A 25,404-nucleotide genomic window follows, 5' to 3' on the forward strand; every position below is an offset into this window, starting at 1 on the left:
CAGCCCCTTAACACTTTCGAATCCAATTTGTATCCTGGTTTTTCAAGGGGGCTTACTCTTTTTCTGCCGTTATACGACGTCGCTATATGCTGGCTAAAGCCAGTACTGCATGAGGTGACATGTTGGATAGGCTCCGACAGCAGAGAGGCTAGCAATATACAGTAAGAGAACCCCGACGGACGTCTTCCAACATCGGAGCTGTACAGCCTTAAATCATAATGTCTTCAGAGGTCAGACAGTGGATTGGAAAGGGTTAACTTTATAGATACTTTTACGCAGGCCGATAGTCATCCGAATATTCGTGCAAGCACAGGAGCCATAGTCGTTGGAACAGTTGTAGGTTGCCTGACCATTGTCCCGTCTGAAGCCACCCTAAAGTATTACACTTAGAACTTTGATCCGTTGCCATTTGAAAGATATTCTAGTTGCAACACTTATTTTAAGTCATGACAGATTACATACATCCTGGTTAGTAAGAAGAGTTCATGGACAGGCGGCCTTTCACCTGTACATGTGCCCCCGAGATCAGATACCAGCTGTAAGACTGTGGCAATATATCCTCACTAGAGATGAGCGAGTATACTCGCTAAGGCACATTACTCGAGCGAGTAGTGCCTTAGCCGAGTATCTCCCCGCTCGTCTCTAAAGATTCGGGGGCCGGCGCTGGTGACAGGTGAGTTGCGGCGGGGAGAGGAGGGGAGAGAGGGAGAGAAAGATCTCCCCTCCGTTCCTCCCCGCTCTCCCCCGCCGCTCCCCGCCCCCCACCGGCCCCCGGATCTTTAGAAACGAGCGGGGAGATACTCGGCTAAGCCACTACTCGCTTGAGTAATGTGCCTTAGCGAGTATACTCGCTCATCTCTACTTATAACCAATATGTATCCTCCATTGTCAATCCATGATTACATTATACTCTGATTTTCTTGTTTATTGTATATGTATGATCACACAAAATCTATATGCTAACTATATCAGATAAGCTGAAGATATCAGTAGACATCTGCAGTAAAACATGCCCTACAACTGAAAGAAAAGGGTTAAGTACATCCTCCAAGAACACATTCATTGTCTCTAGTGCGGTGAGCCCCTAGGTGATGTGCAATCCGACATCTATCTATCCAGTAATCACATCATCTAATGAGTGGAGGCCGGACTGGAGGTGGAGACTAGTCCCAGGCTATAATATACCACCTTTGCTGGCCGTGCAGTGCTAATGCCTTCACAGCAGGAAGCCCATGCACTTTTTTCAGGTAGCGTCATTGTGTGTTGCTATGACTTTTATTCTATTTGTCTTTATACATGTCAGTAAACCCTCATTCTGTATATAGTGTGTGTCATTTAGTATGCCTACAGGTGTCAGTAACTGCATGATTGTTCTGTGTCTTGTGGAATAACAGAGGATTCATCTTTTCTTAATTGTGCATGAAAAACCAGTCGGCTACAAACATAGTAAATGTGTCCTCCTACTTAGAGCGTTTCCAGTAGGCTGCAGGTAAAAGGAAAATGTAAATCAAATCAATATTTGCCGATGTCTTCAAAACAGCATAAATTCTTCTAGGGACACTTGTACACAGTTTTTGAAAAGAACTCGGCAGGGAAGTTTTTCGAACGTCTTAGAGAACTAACCGCAGATCTTTTTGTGGATGTAGGCTTGCTCAAATCCTTCTGTCTCCTTATGTATAGTGATCGCAGACATACTCGATGATGTTAAGTTCAGGGCTCTATGGGGGCCATATCATCATGGGATCATTTACTGGGATGGAAGCAGAGAGAACAATGGGGTGTTTACTCTATTACTGTACCATCATCGGAATATCAATATGTCATTTCAGTGTGAGGGTACATGCTAACGGACGCTGAAATGGTTTTGCCTGATATTCTGGGGTACAACTCGGATCGGACAGCACACAGACACCCCATCCATGTGCTGTTGACTATGAATGTGTGCTATTGCTGCCGTACATTGGACAAAGGTGTTGTACATGTGCATCTACTCTAAATGTCCTAATAAGCTTTGCAAAGAGGGAATTTTAGGTAAACGATGACATTTGTAATTGTTTAATTTCTTGGGCAAATTTAGTAGTCTGAGTGTTTTAGTCTTCATGAAATAGCCCTAAAGTTCCAACGTCTGGAACAGCCAGCTTTATAAAGAACATTGTCACTCAGTCTTTAAAGTTTACTATTGTGAGTTGTGTGAACTTTTTGTGGACTGATGGCTATTTTTCCCACATTGGCTTCTACTTTTTGTCATTAGCGCTTTCACTTTTAGTAGATCAGGACTAGAGATGAGCGAGCATACTCGATAAGGCAAACTACTCGATCGAGTAGTACCTTATTTGAGTACCTGCTCGTCTCAAAAGATTCGGGTGCTGGCAGGGGGCGGGGAGCGGCAGAGGGAGAGCGGGTAGGAATGGAGGGGAGATCTCTCTCTCCCTCTCTCCCCCCCCGTTCCCCCCTGCTCACTGCCGCAACTCACCTGTCACCCGCGCCGGCCCCCGAATCTTTAGATACGAGCGGGCAGGTACTCGAATATGGCACTACTCGCTCGAGTAGTTTGCCTTATCGAGTATGCTCGCTCATCTCTAATCAGGACACCTTTTATAAAGGCGTAGAATTTTGTATCAGAAGTGTTATTGAGGCTAAATGTACTGTACATCATTGCTGTGTTATAAGACAATAATACAGCCAATCAGCAGCCAAGGTAGTAACTAGAGATAAGCGAGCATACTCGGTAAAGCGATATACTCGAGAGAGCAATGCCTTTTTCGAGGACCTGCTGGTTGCAGAGGGGATCAAGAGGGAGAGAGAGGGGGATCTCTCTCACTCTCCTTCCCGCTCCCCCTCGCTGCCCCCCCCAAATCTTCAGGGACGAGCCAGCAGGTCCTCGAAAAAGGCGATGCTCTCTCGAGTATATCGCCTTACCGAGTATGCTCGCTCATCTCTAGTAATAACCTGTGTGTTTATGGGTAACAATGCCATCATTTTTTTGGACTGATTGAGTTCTGTTCCACCTCAGGTGTAAATCATTACCTGTTAATTTATATTGTAATTCTATATACTTCACATGTGTGGTAAGGCTGGCTTTCTACGCTGTGATAACCACATGTGTTTGAAACCCTGCCTACTATTGTCAGTCAATGACCGCATGACTTTGCCATTAGTAGGGCTGTATTACAGGGGAAATCAAGCAGTCCTTGGTTGGGTGGACGGATTTCTTCTTCTTATGTAGCATAGACACCTAGCCTAATGCAAAATTAGTATTTAATATTTAGGCTGGGTTCTCACGGGGTGGATTCTCGGTGGAAATCTCGCGGTTTGGCCGCAGCGAAAAAAACGCGAGATTTCCGCTGGGAGAACCGCTGCTTCAAAACCCGCGGTGGTTTTGAAGCGGCCCGGCCGCTCGCTCTTCCACTGCGGCCGGTGCTCCCATAGAGGAGAACGTCGCCACAGTGGAAAAAAAAATGCACATGCTGTGGCCGCAGCGGCGGCTTCTGATGGCTTAGCCGCAGCGGATTTGCCGTCCCGTGTGGACGAGACTTCTAAGAAATCTCGTCCACGTGGCTGGCTAATCCCAGGATTAGCGGCCGCATGCGGATTTGCAGCGGCGAAATTCTGCACGGAATTTCCACGGCAAATACACCCCGTGTGAACCCAGCCTTACTATTTAATAGGGTCATCCAAACCCATATATTATTTACAAACAGCTGATAATCACATAAAATAGCAAAAGGAGTAATAGCCTGCTTCTTCCATACCGATGCTTCCCTGATCTCCCGCCGATCCGTGTTTTCTGGGGTCCAGTGATGATGTGAAATATTCATTCCTAACCACTTTAGTCAATGACCTGATCTCTGCAGCCGGGTGAACAGAGATTGGTAAGGGGACCAGGGAAATATCATTATGGAAGCTACAGGGAATTGGTAGGGTGAGTATTAGTTCTTTTAGTTATTTTATCAGCTGTTTGTAAAACATTTCAAACATTGATTAGTAACTTTAATGTTTAACTCTATGGTTGTGTAAAGGGAAGAAGAGGATTTGGGGGGTCTGTAGCAAAAAGACAGAACTCTAACCATTATGAAGATGCGTTATAAAATTGATAAGTAAAGAGAAATCTGAACCTAAAATTGAAATGATCTGTAAAGTTGGAGGCACACGTTATGGTTCAAACGCTTTTTACTTGATCGTACAATCAATCAATAAGAACAGCTTCTTACACATAGTCACATCAAAAAAATAGAAAAATAATTTTTGTTCATATAACTTTCACTATATGAGTATCGAATCTTCCTTATATAGAACTATATCCAACATCAACAAAATAGTTTGAGGAGGTCCTGTGCAGGTATAAAGTATCAGGATATAGAGTAGCGAAAGCCATCAAGTATTCAAGCTAAAGATAGAGAAAATTGAAAAGGAAAAGAAAGAAGAGAAGAAGAAAAAAAGGAAAAGAAAGGCTTCTCTGTGTTCGGCAGGTCGGGCCTCCCACCCTAATTATATAATCTTTTGCTAGTTTCTTACTGGTTTAAGGGTTAATTTCCCCTCTAAGGAGCCAGTCACTAAGTCGACTGGAAGAACGTATTGTTAGCCATACCGCCCAGGTTGCATAATACTTTTGAAATCTGTTGTCGTCTGTAGCTATGGTTTCTTCTAATTCTTCTAATTGCCTCAGCGTGTCCACAGCTTCCAACCATAGTACTCTGGATGGGGGTGTTATTGATTTCCATAGCCTCGGGATTACCTGTCTTATGGCCAGAATGAAAAATCTTAGCAATCCTTTTCTTGCGCCTGAGATGGAACCCGGGAAAATCGACAGAAGGGCCAGCTCAGGGGAGAAGGTGATCCCAGCATGCGTCAGCGCGTTGTAAAGTTTATTTACATCTGTCCATAGACTATGGATCAAAGGGCACGACCACCATATGTGGAGGAAAGTACCCTCCTCTACTAGGCATCTCCAGCATCTATCTATTTGCTGTGGATATATCTTGGCTAGTTTAGATGGAACTTTGTAGTTTGTTTCCTGAAGTTTGTTGGAAATAGATAATTTATGTGTTAAAGTTAATGCCTTTACCCAATCTCTTTCTGATATTGGGTGCCCCAACTCCCTTTCCCAGTGCGATTTAAACCCCACTTTTTCGTCCTTTGTCTCCTCTGCTAGCAAGATGCGGTATGAGCTAGAGATTTCAGCTTTAGGTGGATCAGCTGCCACACACAACTCCTCAAACCTGGTCAAGGGCCTACTCAGTTGTCCCATTGTGCCCAGGGAGCGGACATAACTACAAATTTGGAGGTACTGAAACCATGCTCCGGTCACTGGTCCCCCAGGTCCCAAAATGCTTTGTAGTGTTTTCATGTTCCCATTCTCCAGTAAATCTCTGATACGAGGTGTCGTAACCCCCAATTTGGCCAGCAGAGAGCTGTCATCTGTTGGAATTGGTAGCCCGGGATTTCCTGTTAAAGGTGTAAGTTGTCCTGGGCGTGACACTAGACTCTTCTTTTCTGTGAAACCATCCCATATACTCTGAATTTTTGTCATGAGGGGTGATAGGTTCAGTTTCTTCCTATTTTCTCCCCCGGGTATCCAAAACATACCTAGCACCTGCCCTGGTGAAAAATCCTGTTCCATGGCCACCCACCTTTTGGTACTCCTATTGTGTAGGAGATCCAGGACACACTTGCAAATCGCTGCTTTGTGATATAGATCAAAGTTGGGTAAGCCCGTTCCTCCTGTGTCTTTTGTTCTGGATAGTGTTTTGAATTTTAATCGCGGCTTGGACCCCCCCCCCCAGACAAATTTTGTTATTTCTCTTCTAATAGTAAGCATATACTTCCTAGGGAGCTTAATAGGAGTGGTCTGAAACAAATAAAGGAATCTAGGAAGAGAATCCATCTTTAAGACATTGATTCGACCAAACCATGACATCTTAATGGACCGCCACTGTTGTAAATCCTTCTTTAGTTTAGATAGCGCCGGTATATAGTTAAGTTCATATAGCTGATCTGGGTTTGAAGATATAATAATTCCCAAATACTTAATATTATTGCCGCGCCATTTAAAGGGAAAGGATTTACTTAGCTGGGACACTTCCTCTAGTGGGAGCGTGACATTCAGAATTTCGGATTTATGCATATTGACCTTAAAATTACTTAATCTACCAAATTGTTCAAATTCTTTGAGTATATTAGGGAGGTCAATTCTGGGATGGGTCATATTGATTAAGAGGTCATCTGCAAATAGGGCCAGTTTCTGGGACGAAGTCCCCGTCTTAAATCCTCTAATATCAGGATTATTTCTCAGGGCATTTGCCAGTGATTCCATGACCAGAATGTAAAGTGTAGGTGAGAGAGGGCATCCCTGTCTGGTCCCGTTTCTTATCTGCAGCGGTTGTGACAGGGATCCATTAACCCTCACTCTAGCTGAGGGGTTCCTATACAGGGCCATAATCCATTCCCTCGCTCGGTCACCCAGACCTATCCTATGTAGCGTCGCTTCCAAGAAGCCCCAGTGGACCCTGTCGAATGCTTTCTCCGCATCAACTGTTAATATGGAGGCACACTTTAAAGTTCTACTTGGGATTGAGGCTTATTGTGTGAGAAAAGAGAACCACACTGTGACAGTAAGCCAAGTTATTGCTATGGTGTTGGGATACAATGGAATTCAATGAGTCATTCTGCAATATCTAGGGTGGGGGTACAAATTGTAGCTATTGTTGCTCTTCAGAAACATTGAGGAATACCACTACCTCTCTTACGGCTCTTCATTAGGGTGGCCCATAGAGATATACCAAAAAATAAAGTTGCAGCTGTGCAGCAAGACACCTTCCCAATTTGTTACATCTGCTAATAGTAATGTTAGGGTAAAGTTTTAGCTTTAAATTCCAACTGCAAGATGTTGCTCAACATTGATGTATGTTATGAGAAATGGCGCTGAGACAAGCTACATATTTGTGCTGATCCTACAAAAATACCTCCAAATATATGAAAATTGTCAAAATTCCGACACAAATACTTGTCAGTCAGCGCTTAAGGACTGGACAGCAGACTTCTTAGTAATCTGTGTCTGGACAGCCTTGCGATTTGTTTCCACGACTTGAAGCAACAGTTGTTTTTCTTTTTCGTCATTAGAAAAAAGTCTGAAAATTCACGGTCTTTGAGCAAAACCTTGTTGTAGACATAAGAACCTGAAACTGACCCAATTAAAGGGAAAAAAATTAGAGGATGTCTTGCTTTGTAGTTGAAAGTTGAGTTTTTTGGGCCACCCTACTCTTCATATCACACTGTGAATGTCCAGTGATGTCTGATCATCATTCTCCCCAACTAGGAGGGTGGAAGCTGTGGTCTGTAGATGACTGTCCACCACATTTATCAGGCTGCCTATGTGGCCTGTCCAGTCTTTTGATCCTCAGAATGAGTAGTAGCTCTTGTGGGGTGAGTTAAGGAGCTTGTGATTTCCTTCAACCTTCTTACAGAGAAGAAATTAGGGATCATTACTAAAAAATATCATCTCATACTGTCAGGGTCAGCTAGGAACGGAAGACTGGAAGTCCCTACAACCAACCCTGTCCCTACCTACTTGCCCTCCTGGGCTAAACCCCAGGGCGACAACTGGGCGGCGGTCCCTACTCTGCACTGAAGGGACCCCAGGAAATGGGACAGGAGAGACCAATTAACCAGACCACAAACAATAACACAAACCAAGGCAGGACTGGAGAGACAAATAATCAAACCAAAAAGCAATCAAGAAATAGGGAAAGTCAGGAGCAAGGTCAGAGCAAACCGGGTCAGAAGACTGGAATGAGCAAATTGAGCAGGTGCTAGCTAGAGAACAATTAGCAAACACTGGCAGGGACTGAGAATGTCTGTGAGCTATATACCCAACCCCCTGTATGAAGTCCGGCCCTCCTCTGGCCGCGCCCCCTAAGGCTGGGTTCACATGGGGCATATTCCCGTCGGAAATCTCGCGGTTTAGCCGCAGCAAAAACCGCGAGATTTCCACCGGGAGAACCGCCGCGGTTTAAGCCGCGGCGGCTTTGAAGCGGCCCGGCCGCTCGCTTTTCCGTTGCGGCTGGCACTCCCATAGAGGAGAGCGCGGCCGCGACGAAAATAAACAAAAAAGTAAAAGTAAACAGACATGCTGCATCTTCTGAAACCGCGGCTGCAGCGGCCGCAGCCGCGCTTTCAGTCGGACTTACCGCAGCGGATTGACCATCCTGTGTGGATGAGATTTCTTAGAAATCGCGTCCACATGGCTGGCTAATCCCGAGATTAGCGACCGCGGGCGGATTTGCCGCGGTGAAATTCCGCACGGCAAAACCGCGGCAAATCTGCCCTGTGTGAACCCAGCCTAACAGGGAAACTCAGAGCCCAGCCGCCAAGGCCCTGACCAGCATTGCCGCGGACCCCACGCCTGGACGCCGACCGCACCAGGCGACCGCCGAGTGACACCACCACAGCCCCCGCCGACCCCGGGCACAGCACTACGCCCGCGCGGCACACCACCACCGGCAAGTCCCCTCCTGACACATACCCAGTGATTTGCTCTAACTCTTGCATTTCTTCTCCTCCTTAGATTATTGGAAAATTCTACAGATTTAGCCAGAATGAAGAGTCAAAGGGGTGGGATGCTGGGGAGCTCCCGGACGCTCTACTCCAGCATGTCGCGAAGTATTGAGTTGGCTCTGGATGAATTAGTAAGTGTTCTTCCTTGTGTTATTTTAGTGGGTCATACAGTTCTTAGATTTGACTTTTAACATTTTCCTCCTTTAATTCAGGATGCTGTCAAATTTATTCAAGAGAACTTCAGGAAGAGGGAATGTGTGACCTATACCAAGGATTCAAAATCACAGTAAGGATCATCATCCCATATTTTCTACAGCTATTTATGATCATACCTACATACATTTTTACTTTGTGCACTATTATATATTCACTTTTTTCTATCAAATATTCAGGGAAGTAACCAGAAGAAAAAAAGGCCCCTTAAAGGGGGGTTGTCCAGTTGTAAACTATCGATGGCCTATCTGTACAGTAGGCCATTGATAGTAGATCAGTTGGGGGCTGCTGCTGGGCCCCTGCCGACCAACTGTTTGACAGTCCAGTATGCACTCAGCTGAAAGCAGACAGCTCTGTTCCCTCTGCAGTGGCCACGTTTGGTGTTGCAATTATGGCACATAAAAGATACAGACCCAGATGACCGCTGCACCCCGACGTACGCTGGGTCTCTTGATAAAGCCAGTGCGAAACGTATGTTAAGGAGCAGCTGTCATCAGGGTCTGTATCTTTTATGTCACTACATATCATTTATCAGGTATTTCCTATATCAGGCTGCTGGAACTTTACTGTACTTGCGCTTACTATTCAATTACTAACATAGAACCTTTTTGATCATGTTTTGTGTTTCATTATATATGGGATGTGGCTTCATATGTGTTTCTGTGACATCTTTTATATATTTAATGAGTTTTTATAATGAAGTATGTATAACTTTACTCTAGTGTTGGGGTGTATATATTTGTAGGTGTATAATAATGCAGATTGCAGTCTGAATAGCAGACATGCTGCCTATATAATATAACTACCTGATATACCCGGCTTCGCCCGAGTTAATTTGGTACTGGTGTTTATCTGGTGTTCACACAGAAAATCTTATGAAGTCGTGGTTACTTTAGAGATACCGGAAAAACATATGTTCACCATTTTGCATAGTTCTCTGCGTTACCCAGGAAACACCACGGGGAGGTAACCATGCGACGTTTCCTTTATATAAAATGACATCAGGAAGTGAGAGAATTAGATTACGTACGTAAAATTTGGACGCTAATTCTTTTGCACATAGAATTGAATAATTGAGTTGGGACCCATTAGCTTTTCCTATTTATGACATAATTAATGCTCGTGCCAAATTTCACATTTCTATGACACCGGAAAGTGAGAAAATTACATTCCGTACGTAAAATTTGGATGCTAATTCTTTTGCGCATATTATTGAATAATCGAGTTGGGACCCATTAGCTTTTCCTATTTATGACATAATCAATGCTCGTGCCAAATTTCACATTTCTATGACACCGGAAAGTGAGAAAAATACATTCCGTACGTAAAATTTGGATGCTAATTCTTTTGCGCATAGAATTGAATAATCGAGTTGGGACTAGAGATGAGCGAACGCGTTCGTCCGAGCTTGATATTCGTGCGAATATTAGGGTGTTCGGGATGTTCGTTATTCGTAACGAGCACCATGCGGTGTTCTGGTTACTTTCACTTCCTTCCCTGAGACGTTAGCGCGCTTTTCTGGCCAATTGAAAGACAGGGAAGGCATTACAACTTCCCCCTGCAACGTTTAAGCCCTATACCACCCCCCTGCTGTGAGTGGCTGGCGAGATCAGGTGTTCGCCTAATATAAAAGTCGGCCCCTCCCGCGGCTCGCCTCAGATGCGGTGTGAGTTAGATGAGGGACAGTGCTGTTTATACCGGAGCTGCTGTAGGGAAAGAATTGGTAGTTAGTGTAGGCTTCAAGACCCCCCAAAGGTCCTTATTAGGGCCACTGATAGCTGTGTGTTGGCTGCTGTTAGCAGTGGGATTTTTTTTTTTCTCAAAATCGCCTCTGCAGACCGTTGCACCTGGCATTAGGGACAGAAGTGCTGCATAGGCAGGGAGAGTGTTAGGAGTGAGTGTAGCCTTCAAGAACCTCAACGGTCCTTTCTAGGGCCATATTTATCAGTGTGCAGTACTGTCCAGGCTGCTGTTAGCTGTGCTTCATTTTTTTTGGGCTTCTCAAAATCGCCTCTGCAGAGCATTCCACCCTCCATTGATACTGCAGGGAAAGAATTGTATAGGCAGGGCCACAACACAGTTATTATTCATAGAATATACGCAGTGCTGCCTTTTGGTGGGAAAAAACTGAAAACAAATCTATTTGTCCAGCCTCTGTCCGTCCTTACGGGCTGTGGACACGTGTGAGCTGCGTGAAAAACATTGCTAAATCATACGCACCCAGCTACGCTTTACTGCTGGCTTCGCCATTTGCTTTCCTTAATTGGGAAAAAAAATACCTGCTCTGCCACAGTTATAATAACTCTGCTACCCTCACGTTCTGTGACACATAAGCAGGGACACAGCACAGTTATTAAACTTCTCATGTTCATAGAATATACGCAGTGCTGCCTTTTGGTGGGAAAAAACTGAAAACAAATCTATTTGTCCAGCCTCTGTCCGTCCTTACGGGCTGTGGACACGTGTGAGCTGCGTGAAAAACATTGCTAAATCATACGCACCCAGCTACGCTTTACTGCTGGCTTCGCCATTTGCTTTCCTTAATTGGGAAAAAAAATACCTGCTCTGCCAGAGTTATAATAACTCTGCTACCCTCACGTTCCGTGACACATAAGCAGGGACACAGCACAGTTATTAAACTTAGATTATTCATTCACTAGAGACAGTGGGGCCTTTCGTTTTCCCAAAAGGGCAAAAATTATATTTGGCCTGCAGTCTTGCGCCAATTTATTTCCTGCCTGTTAAATCAAATCACTGGTAATACAGCATGCTGAGGGGTAGGGGTAGGCCTAGAGGACGTGGACGCGGCCGAGGACGCGGAGGGCCAAGTCAGGGTGTGGGCACAGGCCAAGCTCCTGATCCAGGTGTGTCGCAGCCGACTGCTGCGCGATTAGGAGAGAGGCACGTTTCTGGCGTCCCCACATTCATCGCCCAATTAATGGGTCCACGCGGGAGACGGTTATTAGAAAATGAGCAGTGTGAGCAGGTCCTGTCCTGGATGGCAGAAAGTGCTTCGAGCAACCTATCGTCTACCCGCAGTTCTGCGCCGTCCACTGCTGCCAATCCGAATCCTCTGTCTGCTGCTCCTCCTTCCTCCCAGCCTCCTCACTCCACTACAATAACACCTGCTCAGGAGCGGGAGCACTCCCAGGAACTGTTCTCGGGCCCCTGCTTAGATTGGGCAGCAGCGGTTCCTCTCCCACCAGAGGAGTTTATCGTCACTGATGCCCAACCATTCGAAAGTTCCCGGGGTCCGGGGGAAGAGGCTGGGGACTTCCGCCAACTGTCTCAACAACTTTCTGTGGGTGAGGAGGACGATGACGATCAGACACAGTTGTCTTGCAGTGAGGTAGTAGTAAGGGCAGTAAGTCCCAGGGAGCAGCGCACAGAGGATTCGGAGGAAGAGCAGCAGGACGATGAGGTGACTGACCCCACCTGGTGTGCAACGCTTACTCAGGAGGACAGGTCTTCAGAGGGGGAGTCAAGGGCATCAGCAGGGCAGGTTGCAAGAGGCAGTGCAGTGGCCAGGGGTAGAGGCAGGGCCAGACCGAATTATCCACCAAGTGTTTCCCAAAGCGCCCCCTCGCGCCATGCCACCCTGCGGAGGCCGAGGTGCTCTAAGGTCTGGCAGTTTTTCACAGAGACGCCTGACGAACGACGAACAGTGGTGTGCAACCTTTGTCGCGCAAAGCTCAGCCGGGGAGCCAACACCAACAGCCTCACCACCACCACCATGCGCAGACATATGATGGCCAAGCACCCCGCAAGGTGGGACAAAGGCCGTTCACCGCCTCCGGTTTGCACCCCTGCCTCTCCCCCTGTGCCCCAACCTGCCACTGAGATGCAACCCCCCTCTCAGGACACAGGCACTACCGCCTCATGGCCTGCACCCACACCCTCATCTCCGCTGTCCTCGGCCCCATCCAGCAGTGTAGTTCAGCGCACCGTTCAGCCGTCGCTTGCGCAAGTGTTCGAGCGCAAGCGCAAGTACGCCGCCACGCACCCGCACGCTCAAACGTTAACCGTCCGCATAGCAAAATTCATCAGCCTTGAGATGCTGCCGTATAGGGTTGTGGAAACGGAGTCCTTCAAAAGTATCATGGAGGCGGCGGCCCCGCGCTACTCAGTTCCCAGTCGCCACTACTTTTCCCGATGTGCCGTCCCAGCCCTGCACGACCACGTCTCCCGCAACATTGTGCGCGCCCTCACCAACGCGGTTACTGCCACGGTCCACTTAACTACGGACACGTGGACAAGCACAGGCGGGCAGGGCCACTACATCTCCCTGACGGCACATTGGGTGAATTTAGTGGAGGCTGGGACAGAGTCAGAGCCTGGGACCGCTCACGTCCTACCCACCCCCAGAATTGCGGGCCCCAGCTCGGTGCTGGTATCTGCGGAGGTGTATGCTTCCTCCACTAAAGCACCCTCCTCCTCCTCCTCCTCCTCTGTCTCACAATCAAGATGTGTTAGCAGCAGCATGTCGCCAGCAGTCGGTGTCGCGCGGTGTGGCAGCACAGCGGTGGGCAAGCGTCAGCAGGCCGTGCTGAAACTACTCAGCTTAGGCGATAAGAGGCACACGGCCCACGAACTGCTGCAGGGTCTGACACAGCAGACCGACCGCTGCCTTGCGCCGCTGAGCCTCCAACCGGGCATGGTCGTGTGTGACAACGGGCGTAACCTGGTGGCGGCTCTGCAGCTCGGCAGCCTCACGCTCGTGCCATGCCTGGCCCACGTCTTTAATTTGGTGGTTCAGCGCTTTCTGAAAAGCTACCCACGCTTGTCAGACCTGCTCGTAAAGGCGCGCCGGCTCTGCGCACATTTCCGCAAGTCCCACACGGACGCTGCCACCCTGCGCACCCTGCAACATCACTTTAAGCTGCCAGTGCACCGACTGCTGTGCGACGTGCCCACACGGTGGAACTCTACGCTCCACATGTTGGCCAGGCTCTATGAACAACGTAGAGCTATAGTCGAATACCAACTCCAACATGGGCGGGGCAGTGGGAGTCAGCCTCCTCAATTCCTTTCAGAAGAGTGGGCCTGGTTGGCAGACATCTGCCATGTCCTTGGTAATTTTGAGGAGTCTACCCAGGTGGTGAGCGGCGATGCTACAATCATTAGCGTCACCATTCCTCTGCTATGCATCTTGAGAAATTCCCTGCAAACCATAAAGGCAGCTGCTTTGCGCTCGGAAACGGGGGCGGGGGAAGACAGTATGCCGCTGGATAGTCAGGGCACCCTCCTGTCTATTTCTCAGCGCGTACAGGAGGAGGAGGAGGAGCATGAGGAGGATGAGGAGGAGGGGGAAGAGACAGCTTGGGCCGCTGCTGACGGTACACCGTCTGATTGCCTGTCATCCTTTCAGCGTGTATGGCCTGAGGAGGAGGAGGAGGAGGATCCTGATAGTGATCTTCCTAGTGAAGACAGCCATGTGTTGCGTACAGGTACCCTGGCACACATGGCTGACTTCATGTTAGGATGCCTTTCTCGTGACCCTCGCGTTGCACGCATTCTGGCCACGACGGATTACTGGGTGTACACACTGCTCGATCCACGGTATAAGGAGAACCTGCCCACTCTGATTCCCGAAGAGGAAAGGGGTTCGAGAGTGTTGCTATACCACAGGACCCTTGCGGACAAGCTGATGGTAAAATTCCCAGCCGACAGCGCTAGTGGCAGAAGGCGCAGTTCCGAGGGCCATGTTGCAGGGGATGTGCGTAGATCGAGCAGCATGTACATCCCAGGCAGTGCAACAGTCTTTAAGGGCCTGGCCAGCTTTATGGCTCCCCACCAAGACTGTGTCACCGCTCCCCAGTCACGGCTGAGTCGGCGGGAGCACTGCAAAAGGATGGTGAGGGAGTACGTAGCGGATCGCACGACCATCCTTGGTGACGCCTCTGCCCCCTACAACTACTGGGTGTCGAAGCTGGACACGTGGCCTGAACTCGCGCTGTATGCCCTGGAGGTGCTTGCTTGTCCTGCGGCTAGCGTCTTGTCGGAAAGGGTGTTTAGTGCGGCTGGGGGAATCATCACAGATAAGCGTAGCCGCTTGTCAACCGACAGTGCCGACAGGCTAACACTCATCAAGATGAACAAAGGCTGGATTTCCCCAGACTTCTGTTCTCCACCAGCGGACAGCAGCGATACCTAAGCAATACGTAGGCTGCACCCGCGGATGGAAGCTACGTTCTCTCTCACCATCCAAAACGGGGACATTTCTGCTTCATCAATCTGTGTCTAATATTCCTCCTCCTCCTCCTCCTGCAACCTCACGTAATCACGCTGAACGGGCAATTTTTCTTAGGGCCACAAGGCTCACTCAAATAATTTTTCAGAACAATTTTTATAAGTTTCAATTAGCTTAAAAGCGTTGGAACTTTAACTTGAACCAATTTTTCGTTACACTGGGCTGCCTCCAGGCCTAGTTACCACTTAAGCCACATTAACCAAAGCGATTCACCTGCCATCTTGGTTGGGCATGGCCAATTTTTACTGAGGTACATTAGTACTGTTGGTACACCAATTTTTTGGGGCCCTCACCTACAGTGTAATCATAGTAATTTCTATGTTCTTCGCCTGCACTCATGGTACAGAAAGGTGTGTGGGGTTGGCCTACACTTTAGCTACATAAATGTCACTTGTGCCTTGGCTATACTAAGGCTACTGAAATGGAACTAAGACTGCGCTCCCGCTATACTGCTGCTTCAGAATTGTTACTGGGGCCTGTCTTGAGTGCTACTATTGCTTACATGGAACGAAGACTGCGCTCCCGCTATACTGCTGCTTCAGAATTGTTACTGGGGCCTGTCTTGAGTGCTACTATTGCTTACATGGAACGAAGACTGCGCTCCCGCTATACTGCTGCTTCAGAATTGTTACTGGGGCCTGTCTTGAGTGCTACTATTGCTTACATGGAACGAAGACTGCGCTCCCGCTATACTGCTGCTTCAGAATTGTTACTGGGGCCTGTCTTGAGTGCTACTATTGCTTACATGGAACGAAGACTGCGCTCCCGCTATACTGCTGCTTCAGAATTGTTACTGGGGCCTGTCTTGAGTGCTACTATTGCTTACATGGAACGGACACGTGGAGAGGACACGTAGTGCCTCAAAAACATCCCCCTCCTCCTCCAACAGGGAAAACATTGTTGGCAAATGCCTTTGCATTGGTTCGTCTGGTGGCAGTCCAAGAATTTCACCTTTACCGACACTACAAGAGAGCCCCCCCACCATCCCCCCGCCACGGCCCACTTAATCCTGGCCACATTCCGAAAACCAACAAAATACAACCGTGGTACTAGGTCCGCAGTCACCACCACATTACCACCAACGCGGTTACTGTTAAGGTGCATATAACCACGGACACGTGGAGAGGACACGTAGTGCCTCAAAAACATCCCCCTCCTCCTCCAACAGGGAAAACATTGTTGGCAAATGCCTTTGCATTGGTTCGTCTGGTGGCAGTCCAAGAATTTCACCTTTACCGACACTACAAGAGAGCCCCCCCACCATCCCCCCGCCACGGCCCACTTAATCCTGGCCACATTCCGAAAACCAACAAAATACAACCGTGGTACTAGGTCCGCAGTCACCACCACATTACCACCAACGCGGTTACTGTTAAGGTGCATATAACCACGGACACGTGGAGAGGACACGTAGTGCCTCAAAAACATCCCCCTCCTCCTCCAACAGGGAAAACATTGTTGGCAAATGCCTTTGCATTGGTTCGTCTGGTGGCAGTCCAAGAATTTCACCTTTACCGACACTACAAGAGAGCCCCCCCCACCATCCCCCCGCCACGGCCCACTTAATCCTGGCCACATTCCGAAAACCAACAAAATACAACCGTGGTACTAGGTCCGCAGTCACCACCACATTACCACCAACGCGGTTACTGTTAAGGTGCATATAACCAGTCTGACTGGGGCATGCAGACACCTTGACAGAATGAATAGTGTGTGGCACATAGGTTCCCCATTGCTATGCCCACGTGTGCAGCTCCTGATGGCAGTGGCACAGGATTGTATTTCTCATTGCTTCTGTACAGCATTGTGGGCTATCGCCCCGCCCCTATTAAAGAGGGTCGCTACCTAGCCGTGCCAACCCTGTGCAGTGTGTGCCTGCGGTCCCTCGTCGTGGCAGACGCACTTCTAAATAGACATGAGGGTGGTGTGGCATGAGGGCAGCTGAAGGCTGCGCAGGGACAGTTTGGTGTGCGCTGTGGGGGGGAGGGGGTGCGGTTGGGCAGCATGTAACTCAGGAGAAGTGGCAGTGGAGTGTCATGCAGGCAGTGATTGTGCTTTGTTGGAGGTAGTGTGGTGCTTAGCAAAGGTATGCCATGCTAATGAGCGCTTTTCAGAAGTAAAAGTTGTTGGGAGGGGGGGGGCCCACTCTTGCCGCTATTGTGGCTTAATAGTGGGACCTGTGAACTTAGGATGCAGCCCAACATGTAGCCCCTCGCCTGCCCTATCCGTCACTGTGTCATTCCCATCACTTTCCTGAATTGCCCAGATTTTCACACATGAAAACCTTAGCGAGCATCGGCGAAATACAAAAATGTTCTGGTCGCCCATTGACTTCAATGGGGTTCGTTGTTTGAAACGAACCCTCGAGCATCACGGGAAGTTCGTTACGAATAACGAACACCCGAACATTTTGGTGTTCGCTCATCTCTAGTTGGGACCCATTAGCTTTTCCTATTTATGACATATTCAATGCCCGTGCCAAATTTTAAGTTTCTATGTGAGAAAATTAGATTCCGTACGTAAAATTTGGACGCTAATTCTTTTGCGCATAGAATTGAATAATCGAGTTGGGACCCATTAGCTTTTCCTATTTATGACATAATCAATGCTCGTGCCAAATTTCACGTTTTTATGACACCAGTAAGTGAGAAAATTCCATTCCGCACGTACAATTTGGGCGCCAATTCTTTTGCGCATAGAATTGAATAATCGAGTTGGGACCCATTAGCTTTTCCTATTTTGGAGATAATCTATGCTTGTGCCAAATTTAATGTTTCTACGACATCGGGAAGTTGGAGAACGTTTGGCGAGTCAGTCAGTCAGTCAGTGAGTGAGTGAGTGAGTCAGTCAGTGAATGAGTCAGTGAGGGCTTTCGTCTTTATATATATAGATAATGAGGCTCACAAGACTAGGGCAACTTCTGTTGGCAAATGAAGATATCAAAGACTAACCCAATCCATTCATTGCAGGGATAATATATGTAAGTGCGGATACAGCAAGATTCAGCATATTGAAGGAACTCATGTCAACACATGTGATAAATGGAATTACAAGAAGCATACAAAGGAGCTCCCCACTGATGCATATGGAGATATTCAGTTTGACGCTTTTGGGAGAAGAGGGAAGGTAGGTCCTATTTTAATTCTTCTATAATAATAATGAAGTGACTATAAAATGTAATAGAAAGTAAATGTGAAGTCTTATCTAGAAGACCACTATCCTTAATTTGTCCACTATTCCAATATTTTATTATTTATCTACATCTTAGAATGGTTTGCGGTCCATAGGCACTATAGAAACAGCTGAGCATGCTTGCTTAGCTATTACTGTAACTCCAATAGACTTGAAAAAGAGTGCTGAGTAAAGATGAGCGAGCATACTCGCTAAGGACAATTACTCGATCGAGCATTGCCCTTAGCGAGTACCTGCCCGCTCGGAAGAAAAGGTTCGGCTGCCGGCGTGGGTGAGCAGTAAGTTGCAGCAGTGAGCAGGGAGGAGCGGGGGGAAAAGAGAGAGAGATCTCCCCTCCGTTCCTCCCCGCTCTCCCCTGCCACTCCCCGCCCGCCACCGGCAGCCGAACCTTTTCATCCGAGCGGGCAGGTACTCGCTAAGGGCAATGCTTGATCGAGTAATTGCCCTTAGCGAGTATGCTCGCTCATCTCTAGTGCTGAGTGTTACATCTACATATCCACCTCTCCATTCATTCACTCTTTAAATCATTGCTCCCCTTAGTTGTATCATATTAGGAATTATCATTGCATATTGTTACATTCATGCAAGGCATAGAAAATGGCGCCCCTCACAGACATCGCAGATATGGCTCACCTAGTTGTTACTCTTATCCACAAGGGACAAATATGGACATATATTGAACACCTTAGTGACAAGCCTATTTTTTGCCTTAAGGAGCATGCATCGAAAGCGCAATCCCGTGCGTGGACTGGGGCCACCCTGGCTCTATATACAGCCTTCTTAAAGGAGTTGTCAAATTTAGAAAACCCATTTTTATTTACCCCGTTAGGCAATTCTTAGTTAAGAGAATGGATTGTCTATTCAAGATTGTCATCTTTTGGTCAGAATGTATTTCTATCTCTGGAGGACCTGTTCTGCATTACACAGGGAACCCACTGAAATCAATGGGCAACGTGTAATGCTTAATTTTTCCCTGTGGTGGCACTACTGGAAAACTTAACATCTACTGCCAAATTTTCACACAAATTATAGCTGATCTCTGGGTGGCACAGCAGGGGAACACTTTGTGATCAGTTGATTATCATGGAACCCTTCTAAAGGCCTATTCACACGCGACGGTTATTGCTCAAAAGTCATTCAAATGAACGTATTTAAGCGATAATCGTTACATGTAAACAAGGGCATTGGGCGCCTTTCGTTTGAACAATGATTTTAAGGTGAACTTAAAATCCATTGTTCAGCTACTGGAAATAAAGCAAACTTCTTTATCTGCCAGTAGACAGAAGGCTGTTATCTCCGCTGGAAGCATTGTATTCTGCCATCAACTGTAATGAGAGCAATGCAGCTGTGTGCATAGCTGGGCATGTGAATAATCACACGCTGGGGCTGCAAACAGCTCCTGGAGGCCCATTTACATGTCAATGAAGATGATAAAGTGTTACTGAACATTAGTGTCCATTAACACTTTATGCAAAAAGATCGCTAAAAATTTCAATCTTATAATCATTTGAAAGATTACTATATAGACTCGAGTATTAGCCGACCCGAGTATAAGCAGAGTCAGTAAGTTTTACCACAAAAAGCTGGTAAAAGTTATTGACTCAAGTATAAGCCGAGCTATACTAGAGTATATACTAAGTTTAAAAAAACCCTGTAATACTTACCTCCCAGCCGGTGTCTGTGTCCCAGCGCGATGGTCTCCCCGGCAGTGCGGCAAGCTGCTTGAGAATTCTCCCTGCTGTCATCTCCCTGCTCGGCTTTGAATTCCCCTGCCATCAGCGCTGTGTAAGTAAGAGCTGTGATTGGATCGAGTGCCAGGCAATCACAGCCGGCGCTCGATAAACCAATCACAGCCATTAAGTGACATCATTCACTGAATGGCTGTGAATGATCGAATGGCTGTGATTGGCTGGTGCTCGATCCAATCACAGTGCTTATTTACACAGCGCTGACGGTGGAGGAATTCAAAGCCAAGCAGGGAGATGACAGCGGGAAGAATTCTCAAGCAGCTTGCCGCACCGCCGGAGAGACCATCACGCTGGGGACACAGACGCTGCCTGGGAGGTGAGTATTGCGTTTTTTTTACCTAATTCGAGGGGGGCTTTTTGCGCATTGAAAACTATGCTGAAAAACTTGGCTTATACTCAAGTATATACAGTATCGTTGTGTGTAAATGGGCCTATATATGTAGGGATTATCCAAAATGGACAACCACATAATTTTTAAAACTGGCTACAGAATTTTCAGCAACCAGCATTATGAAACAGGAACGGGCACCTATTGTAGATATGGAATCCCCTATTAATCCAGTGAACAGCGCACCGGAGGCCCTTTACCATGGGCTAAATAAAGGTCTTCTGTACATATCTATTCGCTGCATGGAGTGCTGCCTCCTTCACTATTTTGCATGAAACAGGAACAAGTAGTTCTCACTTGGATTTTTTGGGGTTCCACAATGAAATAAGAAAAAATAAACTTTGGTCAAATTACAACAGGAGTTAATAGACAAGACTGTAACTTAAACAGTTGGCCGCAATAATAAAAAAAAGAGAATCAGAGAAAAGTTATTTGAAAACTATTAGGATTAGAGATGAGCGAGTATACTCGCTAAGGGCAATTGCTCGAGCGAGCATTGCCCTTAGCGAGTACCTGCCCGCTCGAGATAAAAGGTTCGGGCGCTGGCGCGGGGGAGTGGTGGGTAGTGGCAGTCAGCAGGAGGAGCGGGGGGGAGAGAGGGAGAGAGAGATCTCCCCTCTGTTCCTGCCCGCCGCCGGCACCCGAACCTTTGTCTCAAGGTACTCGCTTAGGGAAATGCTTGCTCGAGCAATAGCCCTTAGCGAGTATACTCGCTCATCACTACTTAGGATGAAATATCAATGTATAAGAAGTGTCTGAGAGTCCAGCATCTGGTGTCTGACACATACTCTCTCTTTCAGTACATTCGCTTGTCACTCTCTCTTTCAGTACATTCGCTTGTCTCGAGATACACCTCCGGAGATACTGTATGAGCTCATGACCAAATTTTGGCTACTTAAAACTCCAAACCTTATTATCTCTGTGACTGGAGGTGCTAAGAACTTTTCCCTCAAGCCACGAATGCGCAAGATCTTCAGTCGTCTTATTTACATTGCACAAACCAAAGGTAGCGTGGAAGAGAGTGATTGTATGAGTGAGAATGAAGCCTGTAGAAGCTTGGGGAAATGAAACATCTTAATGTGTGTCGGCAAAACCAATGTGGGGTATTAGGTAGCTTTATAGTCATAAATTGCCATACATATGTAGTTAAGTTGGGACACAACGTTATCACATTTTTCCATCTCTGCCCCCCTCACCTCATTGCTGTCCCCTCTGGAGGTCTCCTCTGTCTATTCCAGTCACATCCATGCACCATCCTGAGAGTAAGACTTTTTTTTTACTTTCACTTTCAATCAATCCCATGATGCATCAGCACAGCATTAGCTGAGGCTATAGCATTTTTGCCTGCTTGAGGGACAGTTTAATTATCATTACCTTCTATATTCACCTAAATACATTACATGCCATAAATATATAATCAGGAGGATGAGCTGTGATCACCTCTATTATAACTGTGTGACAGGAGCTGTGTGATCATCATCAGTAACTGTGACAGGAGTCCTTGCTTAGCCCTCTAGGCAGTTTCTGTGGTAGATCCATGTAACAGCATCACACAGACCGAGAAACTGACTAGAAAATGAAAACATAACTCCAAGTAAATCTGAGCTGGTCAGAATTGAGATCACATGACTATATGAAGAAAAGGAGGCTGGAAGATTCAGATAGAAAGAAATAAGCAACCAAGATAACACTAGCTCACTTATATGTACTGGGGGACAGCTACATAAAGAATGAATAAATAAAATTACCGGAGTGGTGATTTAAAATTCATAGTGTATTACTGCAACCACAAGGTGAATGTGGTTATGGAGTATGAATGTCACTTGCGCTGCTGTTTTACAGCTACAGGTGAGCTTCCTTGCCCCAATTAATGATATACTGTAGTGTTTTTTGTGCCGTTCCTACTGTAAAGGAAAAAGGCATTCTCTTGACTTTGGTGGGAAGTCTCGTAAAAGCTTAACAATAAACATGAAATTTTGGAATGGTATTAAAGACATTTACATTTACTGTCAATATTCATGCTAGATTTATATACATTCACCCCATATCTACATACAATTGTGGAATTACTCTTTATCTACGCAGTTTGATTAGGTATTATTGTATCTTGTCACCACCGGAAGTATGGGTGGTGACAAAATTCTAGGTGCTTGACAGGGGGATCACACCCCCTGTTCCTGATAGGCTGCAATTTCTCTGCCTCACAGCATGTCCTGTCACCCAGCACAGCACTGCGGTCTCCTCATGTGAGTATACCGCGTGTGCTGCTGGACCCGCTGTGACTGTAGGTGGCGGCAACCTCCCCACAGAACCGCTGCAGTGCCTGTGTGCTCCCCTTACCGTGCCCACTGTCACTCTCCCCGCCTGCATTGTCCCCGGCGGCATCAGCGGCAGCGACCTCCTGGCAGCTGCGCTGCACTGACTGTGCCCTCCTGTTACCGGGGCCGCTGTCACTATCTCCGGCGGTACTGTCCCCACCACCTACAGTGTGAAAATATTGGTTCAGCTACCTTGCAGCCGGCAAGGAGAGAGCGGAGAGGCATTGGTCCGCACATATAAGTGGTGAAGAGCGCCGGTGGGGCCGACTCAGGTCTGTTTGGGGGCAGCATAGTAAGTCCCCCCACATCAAGAAGCAGCCTATTGTCTGGCCAAACAGTGCTGTGATTTTTGCCTTGCCAGGCGGGTTAGGGTTAGGGATGTTTTGTGGTTAGGCTTACCTTTTTTTTTCTCTTACATGGAAGCCTTTTCAGCTAATAATGTAAGCCTAATTGGTAAACTAATCCCTAACCGTCCTGCCAAGGCAAAAATCATTACACACTGTGCTGCTAGGACCTTTGAAAAGTCACCCAATCGGGAGCTAGGGGTGTGACAGGGGCATTCCTGCATCCAAGGCCTGTCAAACCCCTACCTTCCTGGTGGTGACAAGATGCAATAATACCGTTTGATTATATAAATGCAAATGACCTTTGGTTCATTTCAGTTAAAGCGTTTCCTCTTATTACTTTTTACCTACTTTCAGGTGCCTGGATCTTCTCAGGAGGCACTCACTATGGTCTTATGAAGTACATTGGAGAGGTGGTCAGAGATAATACCATCAGTCGGAGCTCAGAAGAAAAAGTGGTGGCTATTGGCATTGCAGCCTGGGGTATGATCTCCAATCGTGATACGCTTATCCGGACTACGCCAACTGAGGTTTGGATATCAATATTTATCTATATATATAAAGCTGAAAGCCCTCACTGACTGACTCGCCGAAAGTTCTCCAACTTCCCGATATCGTAGAAACATGACTTTTGGCGCGAGCATAGATTATCTCCAAAGTAGGAAAAGTAATTGGGTCCCAACTGGATTATTCAATTCGAGCGCAAAAGAATGGGCGTCGAAATTTTACGTACATAATCTAAATCTGTCACTTCCTAATGCCTTAGAAACTTAAAATTTGGCACGGGCATTCATTATGACATAAATAGGAAAAGCTAATGGGTCCCAACTCGATTATTCAATTCTATGCGCAAAAGAATTAGCGTCCAAATTTTACGTACGGAATGTAATTTTTTCACTTTCCGGTGTCATGGAAACGGGAAATTTGGCACAAGCATTGATTATGTCATAAATAGGAAAAGCTAATGGGTCCCAACTCAATTATTCAATTCTATGCGCAAAAGAATTAGCGTCCAAATTTTACGTACGGAATTTAATTTTTTCCCTTTCCGGTGTCATAGAAACAGGAAATTTGGCACGAGCATTGATTATGTCATAAATAGGAAAAGCTAATGGGTCCCAACTCAATTATTCAATTCTAGCGCAAAAGAATTGGCGTCGAAATTTTACGTACGGAATGTAATTTTTTCATTTTCCGTTGTCATAGAAACGTGACATTTGGCACGAGCATTGATTATGTCATAAATAGGAAAAGCTAATGGGTCCCAACTCGATTATTCAATTCTAGCGCAAAAGAATTGGCGTCAAAATTTTACGTGCGGAATGTAATTTTTTCACTTTCCGGTGTCATAGAAACATGAAATTTGGCACAGGCATTGATTATGTCATAAATAGGAAAAGCTAATGGGTCCCAACTCGATTTTTCAATTCTAGCGCAAAAGAATTGGCGTCCAAATTTTACGTGCGGAAGGTAATGTTTTCACCTTCCGGTGTCATAGAAACGTGAAATTTGGCACAAACATTGATTATGTCATAAATAGGAAAGGTTCATAGGTCCCAACTCGATTATTCAATTCTAGCGCAAAAGAATTGGTGTCGAAATTTTACGTACGGAATGTAACTTTTTCACTTTCCGGTGTCATAGAAACGGAAAATTTGGCACGAGCATTGATTATGTCATACATAGGAAAAGTTAATGGGTCCCAACTCGATTATTAAATTCTAGCGCAAAAGAATTGGCGTCGAAATTTTACGTGCGGAATGTAATTTTTTCACTTTCCGTTGTCATAGAAACAGGAAATTTGGCACGAGCATTGATTATGTCTTAATAGGAAAAGCTAATGGGTCCCAACTCCATTATTCAATTCTATGCACAAAAGAATTAGCGTCCAAATTTTACGTGCGGAATGTAATTTTTTCACCTTCCGGTGTCATAGAAACGTGAAATTTGGCACAAACATTGATTATGTCATGAATAGGAAACGCTGATGGGTCCCAACTCGATTATTCAATTCTAGCGCAAAAGAATTGGCGTCAAAATTTTACGTGCGGAATGTAATTTTTTCACTTTCCGGTGTCATAGAAACGGGAAATTTGGCACGAGCATTGATTATGTCATAAATAGGAAAAGCTAATGGCTCCCAACTCCATTATTCAATTCTAAGCGCAAAAGAATTAGCGTCCAAATTTTACGTATGTAATCTAATTCTCTCACTTCCTGATGTCATTTTATATAAAGGAAACGTCGCATGGTTGCCTCCCCGTGGTATTTCCTGGGTAATGCAGACAACTATGCAAAATGCTGAACATATTTTTTTTCCTCAGTATCTCTAAAGTAACCACGACTTCATAAGCTTTTCTGTGTGAACACCAGATTAACACCAGTACCAAATTAACTC

General features: G+C 46.4%; 1 protein-coding gene across 1 annotated transcript in view; it reads left to right on the forward strand.

Moving 5' to 3' along the window:
- TRPM8 (transient receptor potential cation channel subfamily M member 8) overlaps window positions 1-25,404 on the forward strand; it is an 85,157-nt gene that overhangs the window by 13,517 nt on the left and 46,236 nt on the right. The window contains exons 2-6 of the mRNA XM_066577356.1: window positions 8,564-8,684; window positions 8,766-8,839; window positions 17,986-18,142; window positions 21,173-21,350; window positions 23,364-23,536. Coding sequence (XP_066433453.1) covers window positions 8,564-8,684; window positions 8,766-8,839; window positions 17,986-18,142; window positions 21,173-21,350; window positions 23,364-23,536 — 703 coding nt within the window. The remainder of the gene's footprint in view (window positions 1-8,563; window positions 8,685-8,765; window positions 8,840-17,985; window positions 18,143-21,172; window positions 21,351-23,363; window positions 23,537-25,404) is intronic.

Source organism: Eleutherodactylus coqui, chromosome 8, assembly GCF_035609145.1.
Source record: "Eleutherodactylus coqui strain aEleCoq1 chromosome 8, aEleCoq1.hap1, whole genome shotgun sequence".
Lineage (NCBI taxonomy): Eukaryota > Metazoa > Chordata > Amphibia > Anura > Eleutherodactylidae > Eleutherodactylus > Eleutherodactylus coqui.